The sequence below is a fragment of the Drosophila navojoa genome, chromosome 2 (assembly GCF_054131105.1).
Source record: "Drosophila navojoa isolate 15081-1374.11 chromosome 2, UAZ_NAV_1.0, whole genome shotgun sequence".
NCBI classification, from domain to species: domain Eukaryota; kingdom Metazoa; phylum Arthropoda; class Insecta; order Diptera; family Drosophilidae; genus Drosophila; species Drosophila navojoa.
Window position 1 is genome coordinate 27,994,043 of NC_142890.1, and position 18,947 is coordinate 28,012,989.

At 38.3% G+C, this 18,947-nt stretch overlaps 3 protein-coding genes across 5 annotated transcripts in view; 1 reads left to right on the top strand and 2 right to left on the bottom strand.

Moving 5' to 3' along the window:
• The window catches only part of LOC108659702 (uncharacterized), a 26,862-nt gene extending 17,219 nt beyond the window's left edge, over window positions 1-9,643 (bottom strand). For 2 of the 3 annotated variants that reach the window (XR_016197651.1, XM_089265491.1), the window contains exon 1: window positions 9,075-9,643. The gene's annotated coding sequence lies outside the window, so the exon portion shown is untranslated. The remainder of the gene's footprint in view (window positions 1-9,074) is intronic. The other variant, XM_018112745.3, reaches the window with a different exon arrangement.
• Window positions 9,644-10,377: 734 nt separating this feature from the next.
• Window positions 10,378-15,293, bottom strand: Elp1 (elongator complex protein 1). Its single transcript, XM_018113688.3, has 6 exons — window positions 14,649-15,293; window positions 13,500-14,589; window positions 11,975-13,384; window positions 11,672-11,906; window positions 11,223-11,587; window positions 10,378-10,569 (listed from the first exon to the last, which is right to left on the bottom strand). The coding sequence occupies exons 1-6, from the start codon at window positions 15,219-15,221 to the stop codon at window positions 10,505-10,507; spliced, it is 3,738 nt and encodes a 1,245-aa protein (XP_017969177.1). The 5' UTR covers window positions 15,222-15,293; the 3' UTR covers window positions 10,378-10,504.
• Window positions 15,294-16,450: 1,157 nt separating this feature from the next.
• Window positions 16,451-18,842, top strand: LOC108648988 (arrestin domain-containing protein 17). Its single transcript, XM_018097970.2, has 4 exons — window positions 16,451-16,689; window positions 17,304-17,459; window positions 17,516-18,319; window positions 18,385-18,842. The coding sequence occupies exons 1-4, from the start codon at window positions 16,575-16,577 to the stop codon at window positions 18,537-18,539; spliced, it is 1,230 nt and encodes a 409-aa protein (XP_017953459.1). The 5' UTR covers window positions 16,451-16,574; the 3' UTR covers window positions 18,540-18,842.
• Window positions 18,843-18,947: the final 105 nt, after the last annotated feature.

Sequence of the window (18,947 nt, forward strand, 5' to 3'; positions counted from 1 at the left end):
TTTGGGGTTGCTTTTTACATGCACGGAAAGGAGGAAATGAGGGAAGGCGTGCACCAAAAAATGTAATAGCTATGATAACAACTTTTATGATGGCTCAAACTACTTTAGTAAAATGAAAGTGTTGCCTTTACAGAGCTTTACTCAAGTAGTTTTATTAATATTATATAAAATATCAATACAACTTTATATATATATACAGTTTTTCCATGATTAATCTAACATGCTCTCTCCACATATCCACTTGGACTAGCCTTGTCGCCAAGCTGTCACATTCAATCAGCTGAAGGACAAGAGCTATTCAATCAACAATCACTTACACACCCACAACAATCAGCAAACAAAAATAAACCTTTTCAGGTGACCAAAATAAACTACAAATTGGAACAACAACAATAGCAACAAAAATAGCAACAACAATTACCCACTTGTTACATGTGGATTCGGAGGCAACTAATTCGTAAATCGTTGCCCTTTTTACGTGGCCAATTTGAATGTCACGAAATTGAAAAACATTTGGTAAAGAGGGCTACCGCTTACTGTGGGCAATTTTCAACTGTTTTCGATCAAAAATATTTGTGCAGGTTAAACTGGATAATTGGTAAAAATGTACTTATTTTATTTTTGCAATTTTATTTTTATGTGCGGAGAGGACTTTACAATAAATAATAATTGATTGATCAAGCAATGATATTTTCAGTATTATCAATTTATAATTCAATAAAACTTGTAGCATTAATTAATCAAGAAATTGTCTGTTAAGTACTCTTATAAGTAAGTAGCTATAAAGTATTAAAAGTAAGGCTTTGTACTAAAAGAGTTAGAGTTTAATGAGTGTTTAATGATAGTTATAAATTAAACTCAATCAACCCAGTCAAATCCAAAGCAGGACATATATATTTAAAAGTAGTTTTTATCGTTACACTTTCTTTTCTTTTTGACGTAATTCGCTGCAATAATTATAAATGTATTTGTAATAATTATTACAAAGTAAAGTTGAATTAATATTTTAGTAATAATTATATAGCATTTTGAATAGATTTCATTATGATTTATATTCAATATGCTTATTTTTATTAATTTTTGCTTCATTATATCCTTTGATAAATTTCTTATATTATATATATTTATTAATAAGATTTATTACTTAGTTTTTAAGAAATTTGTATTTTATAAACACGCTACAGAAAAGAATTTTTTCATAAATTTGTTTTAAAATTTTTTATATTAATTGACAGTAGTAGTAATACACAAAATTATAAAATTAATAATAATTATAATTTCATAGGGTATTTTCTTTCTTAATAATGTATCCCACATAATGCCACATTTTATGTGGCTTGCCCACTGTGCAGTGCTCGTGGAGAGCTATTGGATCTACCTTTGTCGCAGGACACGCTTGCACGTGTACTCGTTTTTGTTTTGGTTTGGACTTGAGCTGCATTTGTTGTTATTTTTGGGCTTTTCGCTTTTTGTTGGGAGCATAAAAAATACGACTAAAACTAAAGCCATGACGCAGTCGCACTCTGTCTCAGTCTGTCTCAGACTGCAATGTTAACCAAATTGAGGTTATTCCACAAACACAAGCGCAAACACGAACCGAATAACCAGATGAGTTAACATTTTAAGCCAGCTCCACAGTGTGAGTGTCAGTGTGTATGTGCGAGTGTGAGTGCGAGTGTGAGTCTCGTATGTGTGCATTGGAGTTGTGACTCATGTGAGTTCATTCATTGTTGTCTTGGCTGTTGCCAACGCGCAGTTCACAGCATACAAATGAATCGTTAACTAATGCGCTGTGGAAATACTTGGAAAATCTCTACGCCTTATGCAATTTCAATTGGATTAACCAGAAAGTTAACAACCAAATCTGACAAGAATTCAAATGCAAAATAATAGATGTAAAATCATTTTAGTTAATATATAATTTAATGAACAAATTGTTAAACTTCAGCTTAAATATAAATAATAAATATAAATTGCTAAACTTTTAAATAATATTTAAAATATGCACATGCAACAAAATATGAAAGTTAAAATTTTTGCTTAACTTTAATGTCAACTAAATGATTTGATATTTTTTTCAAAATTGAAAGTACACCAACTACGCTCAAATGTTAAACTATTTGTTGTTGTTGTTGTCAAGCTGTTAAATGAAAGCAAAAGTAGGCGCCGCAGCTTTTACTTTTGCTTTCTAGCTGAGCTCCGAGCATCTTACAGCAACATTTTCATGGCTAATTTTCACAGTAGCAGGCAGCTGGAAAAAACAACAACAACAACAACAAAATTCAACAAGGTTTTCCCCAGACTCCGTCGCATTTTAACACATTTAAATGCCGGAGCAGAGTAGTTGGGAGCGAAAGGCGACAACTTGTTGCGGCCCATGTGGGCGGCATTATATAATTAAATTTAAGCCCGACTTTCATTTGCGTTCCACTCAATTGGACGATTTCTCTCACACGAAGAATATGTATAAATTACTTTATATGTAAGTGTATATTATAGCAGAGTTATTACATATTTCTTTTTTATTTTTGAGCATAGTTTAAACTCCGATCTATAGGAAGCTTTGTGGGTGTCTCGATCACAGTCGAATTAATGAGTTTTTCTGTGCCAAAGCAGACTTTTTGTAGTTTTTTCTTATTTTCAAATCAGACAGAACTAAGCGTATGACGTCTTTGTATACTTTTTTTTGGGTGCCCAAGAAACTTGTTCAAATATTTTCCCAGACTTTTGCAACTCTGCCACCAAAAGAGCCAATAATTTATTGAATGTGTATATAAGCATATATGTGCAATATATATAACTTTTTCTTCTCTTTGGCTTCTCTTTTTATTTTATTGGTATTTGCCTTCTTTTTGGCTTTTTGGTTTTTACTTTTTTGGGGTCAACGCTGTTTCGCTTTTCCTCTTCTGCTGTTGCTTTGCACGCAACTTTGTCATTGCCAAAGCGAAAGAAAAAACGAAATATGAAAATAATCATATACATACATATATATGTATATATATGTATACTTTATATATATAATATCTTTCATTTTAATCTATGCCCCGAGTTCAAGGTTTGTTCATGTAATTGATTAGCATTGGAGCGTTAATTTTTAACTCTAACAACTCAACACCTCAGCTTACCCCACAAAACAATAAAAAATTTCCTAAATTTCAAGGGTGCTTCAATCATTCAATTATATTACTATTATAATAAATCAATGTTAAGGCGGAAATGTGTATATGTATATGCATACAAAGCTGTGATATCCTATAATAACACTAATAGAAGAACAAGAGGCTGAGTAGAATATTGATAGAGAAAGCCGGATAAAGAAGACGTTTTGATTTTATTATCCCATACTCAATACTCTGTTTAAGTTTATTAAACTATATCTATATATCTTTAAAAAGAAACCTAATTAAAAATTGCATTTCAAGTTAACTACGGAATATTGCCCGATTCAATACGAGAGCTAACAAAAGTTGAAAGTGCGCAACAGAATATTCATTAACAACAATGAATTGAACAATCTAATTTGCATTTTCAGTAATCAGTATTCAGCTATAAAGTATTATACGTATATATCTTACGTACATATGTATGTATGTATATCATACGATCTGTGTAATGAGCGATTCCGACTGATAGCGAATGTCAGTCAGTCTCGCTTGCTAATTGATCATAAAAAGCATGTGGTATGTACGTATATATACAGACAGATATTCGACTATATACAATAATAATAATCGCAAATGCATAATAAATTGTGTGGGTTTTGCCACGATTGGACCAACTGTTTCTGTTGCTTGACTTCTGTGGCTAAAATAAAAAACTGGTTTTTATGTCGAGATAAATAGAAATTCAAGCGAACTCCGTATGCCAACTGTTTTCCTATACCTACATATCTTAAGTTCGGGGAATTTTACGCGGCGGGCACAAAGGGCAAAAAACAAACAAAATCCAAAAACCGTATAGAGAACTCTGAGATACAAAATTCTATTATAATAATAATTTAAGTAAGATTTTCAAGTGTGAAATGGGTGGCACGTGATAAACTGTAAGCCATAAATGATTCAAGTATATACGAGGGTGTGCACTGAAAGAAAACTAACATTTTGTGTATAATTATCTAACTGTTTAAAAAGGTTAACTTCATAAAATGCTACTTTGTGAGTATTTAAGTTTTATAATATGTGTAATTAACTAAAATCGCTCAGTGTAAGTCGTAAGTAAAATTACAAACTCATATTTTACTGCTTAACGATAGAACTTAATTTTTTTTGAAGTGAAAGACCCACTATCTATTTTCGAGCAGTGTAAGCTGCACTCACACCGGCTGTTTACAGCGTATGCTTTATTGTTTATTTATGATGGAAAATTGCAATCCATATTGCACCGGGCATCGGTTGTGTGTCTTCATTGGGTGCATACGAAGAAAAGAAGCTAAAACGGAAAGTATCTAAGTGCAAAGCATAAACAAACAATGACTGTCTGTGTGTGTATTGGTCTAAGTGTGTGTGTGCGTGCGTGTGTGGGCTGCCCTCAATGGCCGTCTGTGAAAGGTAAACAGAGATAGTTTTTTTTTTTCTAAATGCATTTTTGTGCCAGCAGCTGTGACTAAATACACACACACACACACACACATAAGCATACATTTGGCGACATGTGTGCAGAGGTAAACACAAAAGCCAAAACAAATGGCTTTTAGGTCGCCAGCGCCAGTTACCAGCATAAAACTAGGCCTAAATACAACAACTTCCTGCTCTATGGGCCAGGGGAGCAGGGTTCCAGTCGGGTTACAGTTCATGGCCGATCTGAGCAGAAAGGCAGTCAAAGATACATGTAATGTGCATATAGACATACACACACACCCATACACATACGGTGCACGTAATTGAATTAAGTTCAATCAGTGCAAAAGTGTTTGTCGAATAATAAACTCTGCCTACAAAACAGAACAAAATTTTCCAGAATTGAATACATTTTTCAAGCGCTCAATAAAAGAAGCTGAGCTAGATACATACATAGATCTATATATGGGCATACATATATGTATATGTATGTATGTATGCAAGATATGCGCTTGTGAAAAATAGCATTTACATTTTATTCTAATCATATATAATTCTACATATAAAAGTGATTTTTGGATATATTACAATAAAATGACAATTCCTCGTTTTATACTCATTTACAAAAGTGAAATGTCCCTCTATGGGATTAAAATGTTGAATATATACTCTTGTTTGTATGACAAAAAATTACATAATATTACATTACATAATATTATTTATTCAATTAATAATCTTCCACAACCAATTAATTATGCTATTCAAAGCGTAACTCAAAGAATAATATAATCTCATATAATCCACGATCATTTTCTTGGAAATACGTAAGATGAAGCTCAGAATAAGGAAAATAAACCAGAAATGACAGTGGATATCAACAGAAAGTACACAGAAACTGAAAACTGAATGTGTGGGTACTTTAATCAACTTATTCACACAGACACACTCTCTATAAAGCTGTCTGGTGTCTGACAACAACTACAATTTACTTCCTATGACAAGTTAACTAACAAGTTAAACGTTCATTGCCTTTTCCATATGTAACTTGTTAAGAGCGTTTGTCAACAAAACAATTAAGCTCTTAATTGAATTAACCTGCTCAAGAAGCATCCTCAACAGCTAACAGTAAATTAATATAATCAAATTAAGAGAAGGAGAAAAAATAAGTTAAAAGACTTAAGACAATAGCCCTTATTTACAGGTAGACAAAAAACTTCTAATGCAAAGTTCCTGGAAACTAACTAACGGTTTTAAAAGCTTAGCTTGAACGTATAATTTAGGCATTGTCTTCACTGCATATAGATATAGAAAAAAAACGAAAAGAAAGGCAGATGTTGCTTCCAATTTTACTTCTCATTACATTTTTACATTGAATCAATGGGATAAGTAGGTGTTGAAATACAAATTTTCCTTTAAAAGAAATCAAATAATACCTAAAAAGAGTTTAAAATTATACAGCCCGATAGGAATTACTAATAGGACTTTATTTATATTTTTATTAAAGGTTTTTTTCAAGGTGAATTGAAGTCTATATTTTATGGTAGGGCTGATATTGAGCTGATATTACATATTACATCTCAAATATATTTTTATGCGCTTTTCTTTTAGAATACATACTACATATATTAGAATAGAATATTAGAACTCACAGAAATATAGGAATTACCCATAATTTTGATATTTCTTCTATTCTAGGAAATTTCAGTTAAATAGGTTTTGACTTAAAATATCATCTTCTTTTCAGGTGAATTGAAGTCTATATTGTATGTAATATTCAAATCTATAAATCGAGCTTACTTCGCAGATATTCAAAATCTTTTCTCATACAGCTTGCCTCACCGCAGATGATCAAAAGGCAATTTTCTATGTGCTGATTGCACAAAAATAAGTGTTTAACAAAAAATAAACTCTAACTCCAACCGCAAACGGTTTTGTAAGAAGGGCCCCACAGATACAACCGAATAAGAGACAACGGACACACAGAGATGCAAAATAAGAAGCAGAAAAAGGAGAAGAAAAAGACACAGAATACGAAATTACAACGACAAAAACACACACAGCCATAGGTCAGGTCTGTGGGTCTGCAGGGCAACCTTAATGCAATGCGATGCGATTAAGAAGTCCGACTCACACGGCTCAGAACAGTGTTGACTAACGCCCACAGAGCTCAAAGCTGCGCTTAATGGGGCCGAAGCGAAATTTAGACAAATTTGGAGTCATTAAGCGACAATTTTGTTACTTAAGAGGCTGACTAATTAGATAACATTTAAATGCTTAATTGTAACTAATTGCATACTTTATAGAATGTTAACAATAGAAGGGAATTTCCCTCTTAGCGAGAGCTGGAGTTGAAATTGCCCAAGACCTGAATTTAAAAAAAAAATTAATCGTTTTAGCTATATGATAACCGATTAATTTCTTGATGTTGGGAAACTGCATTATTATATTAATAATTATTGACAACAATTAATTATCGTATGTTCAATTAAGTTAGTAATTATTGTCAATTAAATTTGACACATTTTAAATTCCGAAACTTTCAATATATCATAAACGATCTTAATCATTGAAATTCCATTAAATAATGTTTGATTGCATTTAGTTTTCCATCAGCCTCGCACCACTGTGCCCTAGGCTGTAAAACCTCTAGCGAGGTACTGCTCGCATCTCCAATCGCTGTGTGACTTAAGCAGCGGAGAAGGTCATAAAACAAAAGCCTTAACTTGTGCTAAGAGCTGCATTTAAAACGTGGCTGCGACTGAGGCGATGTCTATTTGCCTCTATACATAAATATGTACATCTATATATATACAAATTTATGACTCTTGCTGCAGTGAATGCAAAGCCAATCTATGCAAAATCGAAAACCTCAGGCGAAGGTTGCGACTCGAACGCCTTTGCCACATCATGTTGCAAGTTGCAAGTTGTAAGTTGTTATTTTTTCCACATTTTTTAATTAGAGACAATCAGCAAAGTCAACAAATGCATTATGCATAATGCATTTAGCAGTTGCAACATAAATTGTTAATAATGGGCCTCAGGGCTTCTACAGGGAGAAAACAATTTGAATGCCAAATGAGTTAAGAGGGAGCTGGTATAAAATATCCAAAGCCCCAACCCAAAATCCAATGTTGACTTCCATGGAATGTCGTCGATTCGAGTCCCAGAACGCGTTTACCTATAAACCGGTTTACAAATATATATACACATACGTACTCGTATATATTTATAAATTGATGTGTATAAACGTAGCATAAGATTAGGTAGCTTATGATTGTTTCTTACGTTCAAGTATTTTATAAGGTTTGGGTCGAAATCTGTTGCGAGTTTCTCGCTCTCCGACTTGGACTTGGACTCGGACTCGAACTCAGAGGTTCGAGTCGCTCCGTAGATAAGCGTAGCTAACGCTGCGTTCGCTCTCTGTGAGTCACGTTCTGCACTTTTTCGGGTCTCACTTTTGCGAGACGTGCCCCGACTTGTGTGTAGTTTTTTCTTCTTCTTTGCTTTAGATTGGGTAACAATCGACATAGAGAACTAAGAGAAACGAAGAAATGGAAAAACAGCGTGAACATTCGCATTGTGAACTATGAGATAACCGATAATGGTTTTCTATATTTATGCTCAAGTTTGAAATAGAAACCCCATAAGAGGGACTAACGGTATTTATCTGTATAAGACAACCCATAGTTGAATAAATTGCATTTCAACATATTTATTACTCCTACCCTGATTTTTCCATAGTGTATAAATATTTTCGAAATTTTCCATCAAATACTATTCATTTATTTATTTTTATACTCTGAACCCATTGAAAATGGGAAATCAGGGTATAATGGTTTTTTTTTTCTACATTTATTTTAAATAACTATTATTTTTCATTTAAGAACCATGCAAAAAATGTTGTCAAGGCTTTTTACCACATTATAATAATATTTTAACCAATGTCAAGACATTGAAAAGCGTCATAAAAAATTATATCAATCAACAATTTTAACGGATGTGCAATAAACTGATGTCTCGAAAATAATTTTCCATAGCAATACAATAAAAAAAACCAACCGAATTATGGCATTTAGTGTATAAATAAATAATTGCTTTGTGCGAAAAACAATTTAAGGCCCGCGGCGATTTCGACATGCAGAAAAAAACGTGCTAAAAACAGCAGCCGAAACAACAAAACCAAAACTAAAGCACGGCGAAAACAGTAGGTGTAATTAAATAAGCAGCAACAACTATAGTGGCAGTGCGGCGAATAGAAGTAGCAAAAACAACACCAGGCCAACGATGTTGAAAGTCGTTTTGCAAGTTTGAGCTGAGCTTTAAACTGGACAGCGTACTAGAGCAAATGCGGGAGTGAGAGCGAAAGAGACAGGCGACACTTGACGGCAACTGCGCTGCCAATAGAACACCCAGAGGTGAATTACCGAAAAAAATGTTAAACTCATAACTGGACAATGTTTTGTCAAAGAGCGACTGAGCGAGACGCCGAGAGAGGGCTGACAGCGCAGCTTACAAAACAAAGCAGAACTTACCAAAAACAAAATTTGGGCCGATACCAATTGGGAAATATGGTCAGCAACACATCTGTAAGTGCTCTGCCGCAACACGCTCGTATTGAAATTTGTATTATTGCTTTTTACTAATATCTGAACGTATATAGGTTTTCTATATTTCCCACTTTCTTTTCAATTAGCACAATTAAGTGACTGATTTTATTGGCTATCAATAGCTATACAATTTCCAATTAGCAAATAAATGGAATTTCACATACACATTCATATACATACAACAATATATTTTTAGTGTGCACTTTGTTTTCGTTTTCGTTACGATTTCAACGCGCGCGCTTCCTGTCGCACTTGTTGTTTGGGTCGATTTTTCATTTCAATTTCTATTTTAGCTGGCTTGAACTATATACAAATCTACACACAGTAATATTTCGTGTTGGTTTATTAACAAATTCACGGCTGTTTGCTGATCTTTATTTACTTTTCGAAACAGGAGACGCGCCTTAGCGAACTGTTTCCGCAGCAACAGCGAACTCACAACCGAACCGCTCAACAGCCAACACTGGAATGCGCGGCGAAAACACGAAACGCGCCGTGAGCGTTGCTAAGAGAGCAGATGAAGTTGCGACGGCGACGGCGACGGCGACGTCGGCATCAGAGTCGGCGCTCAGAGCAGCCGCAGCAAATGCAACCTGCGCATGTCCAGCGTGCATTAAGGTGTTATACTACAATAGTTGGTCAGTATGTTAATTAATGAACGCTTAAATGTTTTCAATATTCATTTAATATTGATGCCATACAAAAAACAATAGTCAAGCTAAATAGTTTTTACTTTTAGTTGTTGCTTTTCGCTATGTGCTGTAATAAATCATTTCAAACCAGTTTCATGCAGCGACGCCAACGTCGCATTGCGTCGTCGCTAACGCCATCGCAGCGCCCATAGCGACAAAGAGCGCATGTCCAGCAGACATTAGGGTGTTTCAAGTGCTTAATTTTTCTTTTTTTTCAATTATTGCAGATTATAATGCTTAAATATGCTCTGTATGCTAGCTTTTTTGTATTATATTGCTGGTGTATTAAGCGACGCCCGCGTCTCTGCCTGCGCTAGAGCACCAAATGCAGTGAGTAGGAAATTACACGCAATTCTTTGAAGGGCGTTGCACAGTGATAAGTACAAGTAAACGCCTCTTAAATGATGACTAGTCATTTATTATTCGTACCAACAATATCATTTATACACCCACTTTTCACAGCCTAAACTGTTGCGTGCCAATAAATTAATTGCTCACTTGAAAATAATAAAAAAATGGCAATTGGTTATTTGAATGCAACATTTATTTTAAAGCAAGGCAAACATAGTGAAAGTTTATTTATATTTATCCAATGAAAAGTGAAAATCCATTTAAAATAACCATAATGTGATCACGATTATGAGTAGAACTAATGCAATATGCCATGCTTCCAGTCGATAATATTCAACTGCGGCTTGTATCGCTTCAGGGGAGCTGCAAAAAACGATTTTTATTAATTAATAGAGATTAAAATTAGTTTGTGAATTTATCTACTTTTTGAGCCACAACATAATAACTATATATATTACTAGAAATACGAGTAATAATAAACAGAAGTTAGTTATGTCAACATGATCTAATTTAAGCTCGTCTATATTTAATTATATATCAACTTACTTTGGATCTTTGTAACGATCTATTCCATCCATTTAAATTTTTTTAAATTTTAAAATAAATTTAGGTACTAATTAAACTTTAAAACAATACAAATTTGGTATTAACAAAACAGAATTTCCGAATAAACCTAATCTTTTATTTTTACATGATATATTAGTTGATTTTGAACATTTCTTCACAGTAAACTACGTTCTTATACAGGCCTAAGAAACGAAAAGAAAATAAAATATATAATCTATCTGGTGGGTTATAATGAATAACTCTCTTGGTGTCTAAAAAAGAAATAAATGGATGCAGTTTTGTATGTTGATTGAAAATGTGAAGAACTATTGATCTCATCTATTGATTAATAACAAAAACTATTCAAATATATATTATATATCATTCATTATCTTAGTCTCCCGGTCTCCCCGTTCGGGTTATCGATATCTATCTATAAACAATTGAAGAATTATATATTTATCACTCACTTATCAGAGCATAGCGCTGTTCCTTCTGCAGTGCCAGATAGTCGACATTGGGTCCGGTCAGATGTTGGGCGGTGCCGCCCATTAGCTCTGGTATCCAGATCTCATCCAGCACGGCTGGCTGCAGCTCCAGCAAGATGCTCTCATACAGGCGCTGCAGCTGCGCTGCCCGCTCATCCTCTGTGTGCAGCTGGAGGAGCGCTTTGCATGTGTCACGCACAAGAAGCTGCTGCTGCTGCTGGCCGAGCTTCGTGACTTGGTTGTGCAGCGCATCGATGAGCGCGATGTCTTCGAAGGGGTTGCCCGGCTTCAAGCTAAGCAGCTTGCGTTCGTGTTTGCGCCGATTTTTGCTCGAGCGAAATGTTTTACTTAAAATACCAAAAAAAAAAAACAACAGACACGACAAAGAAAGTGAGTGGAAGAGAAAAATATGCAGCCAAGTGACGCCTTACCCGGTGCCGCGCGAGCTACCGCTGTGCCGCGACGACTGAATGCTGCTAGTGTCCGACAGCAGATCAGCCTCATCAATATCCAGCCCGTGATCGTCGGCGGCTGCAGCTGCCGTCGCCTGTCGTTTGCGTATGTCCAGCAGACGCTGCTTGTACTCCAGGAACAGCTGCCGATCCGCGTTGAGGGAAGCCTCCAAATGTGCGACATATTCCATGAGCGAGGGCTTCACACGCTTAGCTGAATATTAAGACAGATACCAAATTAACATTAATATTAGGGCTCTGTAAAGTCGGAGTTTAGCTTACCCAGCAGCTCAGCTGTGCCGTCCTGGTCCAGCAGGCCCGCCTCGTAGATCGCACGCCCATACAGATGGCCCTTGAGCAGCTGCTGCAACGGTGCCTCACTGTCCGGTGGCTCAAATCTCTTGAGCAGCTCGTACGCATCCAAATAACGATCATGTTGTTGCAGCGGTGCCACTAGCGAGTTAGCCACCTGGGCCAGCGGCTCACCTGCACGCTGGGCCAGCAGCAGGACACGCTGCCAGTCGAGGGTGTGACGGGCGCTGAGCAGCGCCTGCTGCAGCTCGCCGCCGCGCTCATACAGCAGACTGGCCTCCTCCAGCTGGGCATTGGAACGCAAATAATCCGCATAGGCCACACAAATGCGACGATGGAAGTCCGTTTGCGACTGATAGGCGATCAGGGCCTGATTGTAGAGATTATGCTGTTTGATGAAGTCTAGGGCCAGTTCATAATGCTCTGCACCGCAGGCAGCCAAATGATGGAGGGCCCGATCGAAGCGCTTCAGATGTTCGTCAATCTTAAACTTGCGATAGTTGGGCGGCAAGGATTTCAGCTCATTGAGGTAGGGCAGAAACTCCTTGGGATCCATTTGCGATTGCTGAGCAACGAAGAGGACTGTGCCGAAGTTATATGTGCCCAAGGCGACGTTATACAATTCATTGACATCCACCAGATAAAGCAGATACTTGAGCATTTGCTCGCCCAGCTGGGCATCCTCCTGCTTATGCTGCCAAATGTAGTCCAGAGCCTCTGGCAATTGATTGGACTTCACATAAGCCGTTATAATGGGCAGGCGGAAGCGTGCCTTCTGCTTGGGATCGTCGGTGCTGGTCATCTGTTTGATCAACAGCCCGCAGATGGTGGACACCTTTTGGTCCACTTTGAAGTCGGGCGGAGGACGTTGCCTCACTGTGTCATAATTGCTGGCATACATGCCCAGTGAATAGTCCTCGTTCTGCAGCTCGTTGATGAACAGACATATCCACTGGCTGTCCTGGATCTGATCCAGAAACTCGCCCACACTCTCCACGAATTTGGCCATGTCGTGATCGCAGATGATGTTCATATTGATGCGATGCTTGCGCAGCATGCACATCGGGTGATAATAGTCGCCACGATCCAGCGACTTGCCGATCAAGTCGAGGGCGAGCACACGTGGACAGATCACCTCCAGATTGCCTCGTGGCAACTGCAGCACCAGTCGAGCACCGCTCGCTGGTGTCACCAGCTTGGCACCGCGCTCAATCCTGCGCGTGCCTACGGCACACTTGTCGCTCAGCCGTATGAAATGCAATGCATTCAGCTGGGTATATATTAAATAGTCGCCGACGACACAGAAGGAAGTGACATCCTCGGCCACCCTTTTGCCATCCACATATAACTGCTGCTGCAAGTGGAGCGAAATCAGTTCACCTGCAATTTTAGGGAAAATATTATAAAACTCAACTATTCCATGCTCCACATAAGATCGAAAAAGAACTCAGTTTTAGGCCTCCACCCAATCATCTCAAAGCTTTCAATAGCTTACCAGCTGGATTAGAAGAAGTTGTGTGCATTATCATGTAATTCACGGGAGTTGTTAGCTGCAGAGAGTTGGGCAATGTCTTCAGCTCACCGTTTGGTGTCAAGATTACTTCGTAAATCTGATCATTTTCGAGGGTCTGGATATAGCAACGATCCTTGCTATTATTGGGCACGGTTAGGGCATTCACAGTGCCAGGAATGCTCAAGGATGTTTTCATATTTCCCTTGAGCAGCAGAAGTATGTTTGTCTGGTTATCAGCACTATTTACGGCCAGCAAAAACTCATTGCCAAAGCAGCTTAAATTGGTCAACTGGTTTCTCGCCAAGGGCTGACTCAGCTGACAACTAAATTCAAGTCGATCGTCTTTTGGTTGATATGAGTATATACAATGATCGCTCGTATATAGATAGACTTCGTTTTCGGACGTGATCACTGCATTTATGTCGCTCTTCATTTGAACGACGCGCCAGGCCATGGGCGGTGGTATCACAGCTGTCGAGAACTTGGTCAATAGCAAACGTTTGCCATCGATGACATAGACAATATCTGTGCTCGGCTGGCAATCGATGCCAAAGCGAAAGCGATGTGTATAATGCTTGCCACTCATCAGCAGGATATGCAGCGTGTGCTCGGCGCCAAGGCGACTGTCCCAATGGAACAGAGCAAGCGGATCATATTGCTCCTCAAAGACCAGCACCTGTTTAAGATACCAATGATAGTTGCCAATCGTGTAGAGATAGATAGTCTGCTTTTCCGTAGTCTTAGTGTGCAGCGCCAGGATGTCTGAATCATCACTCCACGCCAACTGCACAATGGGCTCCACTGTCAAATCGAATGGCAAGTCGAATTCACGATGACGCAATCCGTTCTTCTCGAATAACGCCACAATCGACTTGCCGGACATAATTTGTGGCTGGGCAATCCAATTGCCGCTCGGCCTCCAAGCTATCGGTGCTTGCAAACCATTCCATTTCTCTGCAGCATACTGTAGCTTGCCCTCAGAGTCGTAGACGCTAAAGGTGCGACCCACGTTGGCGGCCACATAGGACACAGCAAAATAGGAACCATCGCCACGCCAGGCAACCTGCACCTCCTGTTTCCCAAACATAATAAAACTGTAAAAATGTTTACGCATCGAACTGTGCCACTCACCTGCGGCAGCAAATCGATATTTGATGGGACAACAAACTCCGACGACTGCTTAGCCGCCTGCTTTCCAGCTGACCCATGGAACTGTGTCTCCTTCTTGCCCCAGCCGACGTTCACGAACTGCTGATCATCAGCGAGACTCGCATCCAGCGGCTGTTCAGCCAGCACATCATATGTGCACGTCATCACAACCACATTCTTTGTCTTGGTTATAAAGACAACCACCTCCTGGTTGGGTGACCAAGACATGCACTCAATGCCCACATCACAGTAGGTGCCCTCACGCTGAAACAGCGTATCAGGATTGATGAGCAGCACTTCGCCGGCACTCGTGGCAACGCATATTGCGTTATCCAGCTGTAAATACTCTGCGCCGACAATGTCCGGCAGTTCGGCAACAAGTTTTGGCTCTCGAAACGCGTTGGCATCGTTATCAACAGCGTATATTTCGCTGTCAGTCACAAAGTACGTGGTACCATGGCCACTTATTTCGAAATCCGGCTGAAGCAAGATTTGATTGCAACTAGGAATACCAGTTCTCTGCTCCTTACAATATTGTAGCTTCAGATTTCGCATCTTAGTTTTACTTATTTATTGTCATGCAATGACAACAACGTGCGCAAATCTAAATACCAACTAACAGACAGAAAAATACTTCAATATCGACTACACTTACATATATCGAATATAAATCGCGAACTTGTAAAACTATTGCTGTTAGCACTGACCACTAGCACTAACATGCAAAGCGAACAGCTAGCTGATTTGACAGCGTGACGTCAATATTTCAGAAAATGGTGCGCGCGCTCTCAACTTTGTATGAAAACCAAGCAATTTCGACAATGTTATTTTTCTTAAAGCTAGTAGAGTAAATAAAATGACCTAGGCGACTAATCACAAGCTCTACATAGATTCACGAATCGGAAAATATAAAGGTTTTTGCTCATTTTTATCGTCTAAGTCGTTTTCTAGTCATTTATTAATCACTGACTGGTCAGTGCCTTAACCTTAATATCTAAGGCTTAATTTTTTTAAAATTAATGAATTACTACTAAGCATTACACGTTTCCCATCAATCCACATCATTAAACGTAATAATTTCATTCTTTATATTACAAGATGGTTATAGCTGATACTCAGCATTGTTAGCTTTTGCCTAAGTTTTTAGAGCTGAATCAAGGTTGATTATATGTACATATGTTTTCTTAGGCTTCAATACTCATAATGATGCACAGTTTTCGATTAGACTATAATCACACCAACTGTATTTCATTCTACAGGATGTTTCTGACATGACAGCAGGTATGAGCAGCACCTTTATCAATGACCCCTCAACGTGTTCTATGTTTGAATGTGTAGTAAATTGGTATAAATAAACAATACTGATGGCGAAACCCCAGTTAACTATGTTCAACTACACCTGCTAGCATAATGGCCATTTTGGCATATCATTACTGCTTTCGAGAGGCCTCTCAATTCATTCCAGTATATACTTAGTTTTTTATTGTATGTCGACAAAATTAGTGATTGACAAATTTTAAGCTATTTATTGCTATTGGTTGTTTTGGACCACTTGGTGAATGTCTGCTGAAGTGACCGCCAAGCTTTTGCTGGGATAACAGAGCAAAATCTGAAATTGTGACGTCACAAGAGACCTGTTAATTAACATTAAAAGTAACGGGACTACTCTTTGCGCAACTTACTGTGTCTTTTAACAGTGACATTTACCGCCTTCTGTAATCGGTTGCAAGATATCGATGAATATATTCTATTTACAAAGACTTATATTATCGAATCAAGGAGCTAGTTCGTAGGTCAAGTTGAATGAGTCGTTTGATCGAACCTATCCCAAACGAATCAGCAATCTCTGTCTTAGCTCGTCTAAGTTTTATAGTTTTAAATAGGTGAACGTTAGCTCAATATAAAATAATGGGTATCAAGGGCTGTGAAGTGCAATTGGACAACCCATGGAACACGTACTACGCTGGGCAAACTGTCAACGGTCAGGTGAAAATCACCTTCGATTCGCCCAAAAAAGTACGAGGTAAGAGTTTTATTTAAATATATATATGTAGTTATATGTACATATATGAATTTCAACACAGCTTTAATGGAGCCCGTATTACTCATAAGAGTGACGACTTGAAGTATTGAAGAAAAAACAATGAAATCATTAGCTCGAATTCCATTCTAGATTTGAGCTGTAGCTGCATTTCTAGTTTCGCCTCTCGCTTGTAAAAAGCCGGTGCCGTTAGGCATTTATGTATGTATGTATATATGGGTGGACCTTTCCTTTTTCCAGAATTTTAGAAAGAATAAAATCAGAAATGATTAATCTATATAAATGTCAAATATATAATTAAGTCAAATCACAATACAATATAAAATCTATTATAGCATTTAAAAATTTATCTAGATTTTAATTAAGGTCAACCTATTTATACGCAATAGTATGGAATGATGCTGTTCGCGATGATGTCATCGGTTTGGTAGTCGAGAGTCTCAGAGCTTAGTATTCGTCGCAGTAGTCTGTTATTTATAGCATATGCTATACTCGCTGCCAGAGGCAAGGCGTGGCGCGACAATGAATTGGTTTATTTACAAACACGGAGGGGAAACACATGCATTAAAGATTCTTAACCACTTGTGCTATTGCAGGCATTATCATACGTTTCTTGGGCGAAGCCAATACGGAATGGACTGAGGAACGTAATGTGACGACGAGCGAGGGCAAGACTGAGAACGAGATCACGAGCTTGAAGGGACATGAGGAGTACTTCAAAATACAATACTATTTGCTCGGCGGCAAAAACAGTAAGAAAATGCATCAAACATCCAGAATTCAATTTGAAATTCAACATATTTTGTAGGCTCAGAAACTGAGCTACCGCCGGGCACACACACGTATCCTTTTACGTGCGCCTTGCCTCCGAATTTGCCCTCATCATTTGAGGGGGAATTTGGACATGTGCGCTACACTATTAAAGTGACTTTGGATAGGCCATGGAAGTTCGATCAGGATATGAAAATGGCATTTACTGTCATAGCGCCAGTTGACCTGAATCTTAATCCGCGTGTTAAGGAGCCGTTCAAGCTGGAACTAGAGAAGTCATTCTGTTGCTTCTGCTGCCGCTCCGGCCCCCTTACTGTGGTCACAAGCATACCACAAACTGGATACGTGTCGGGTCAAATACTGCCCATTACCTGCGAGGTGGACAATACCAGCAATGTGAATCTCACTGCTGTTAAATTTGAGTTGCGCAAACTTGTCACGTTCCATACGAATCAACCGCGCAGCGAGAAACGCGAGTCCAAGGTGATCATTGCCCAATTGAGCGTTGGGCCTGTCAATGCCGGAGAGTCTCGCACGTTTTCACAGCAAATGGAAATACCAGCCCTGCCGCCAACCAATTTACTCAATTGCGGCATCATCGCTTTGGACTACGATTTGCATGTCGAGTGTGATGTAAGTGGACCGCATCGTAACCTCACTGGCAAAGTGCCCATCACATTGGGCACCATTCCGTTGGCTTCCGTAAAGCCACCAGCTGAGGATCCGTCTCTGGCACCCACACAGCCGGTGAGTCCAGTCAGTCCACTGGGCGACGGTGTAGGCGGTGCTCTTGGATGGAATGTGGCAGATAGTGCAGGTGGGGCACTCTACCCCAATATACGTAAGTACAACATTAATCGTCCTGCATATTCCACATATTCCACTTATTTTCCTTAATTATTATAGCGCCGCCCCAGTTCGTAGAAACGGAATACCGCGCACCAAAAATTACCGGACGGGATGATTCGGAGCACACACAAATCATTGGAGACAACACATTCGCTCCGCGCTATCCAACATTTCAGTTTAAGAACGCAACAGCACCGGCACTAAGCCCCTAAGTCTTGTCTGGAATCCAACCGCTTCTAATTTGTTAATCTGTCATTGCTATTCTATATCTTCGTTTCACTTTTCTTTTTTTTTTGCATTTATATGAAAGCTTTCCGTCCGTAAAGAAAGCATAGAATCTTCGTAAATTTGTAATCTCAACTATGTCGCTCGGATTTCTTGTTTGTTTTTATATCAGCGATATTCTAAACTTGCAAATGCTCGTGATAAAAAAAAAACTATATAATATACACATTATATCAAAGGTATACAATTATAATTTTTATAATCAATAAAAAACTCGTGAAAAACGATAAGTTAATTTGTGAAATAAAGTTTTAAAAAATTAAAAGAAAAAGCGCGATAATTGCCTTTCCACGACATTACCAGGGATGAAAAGCCATTGCTGCTTGTCGATGTCA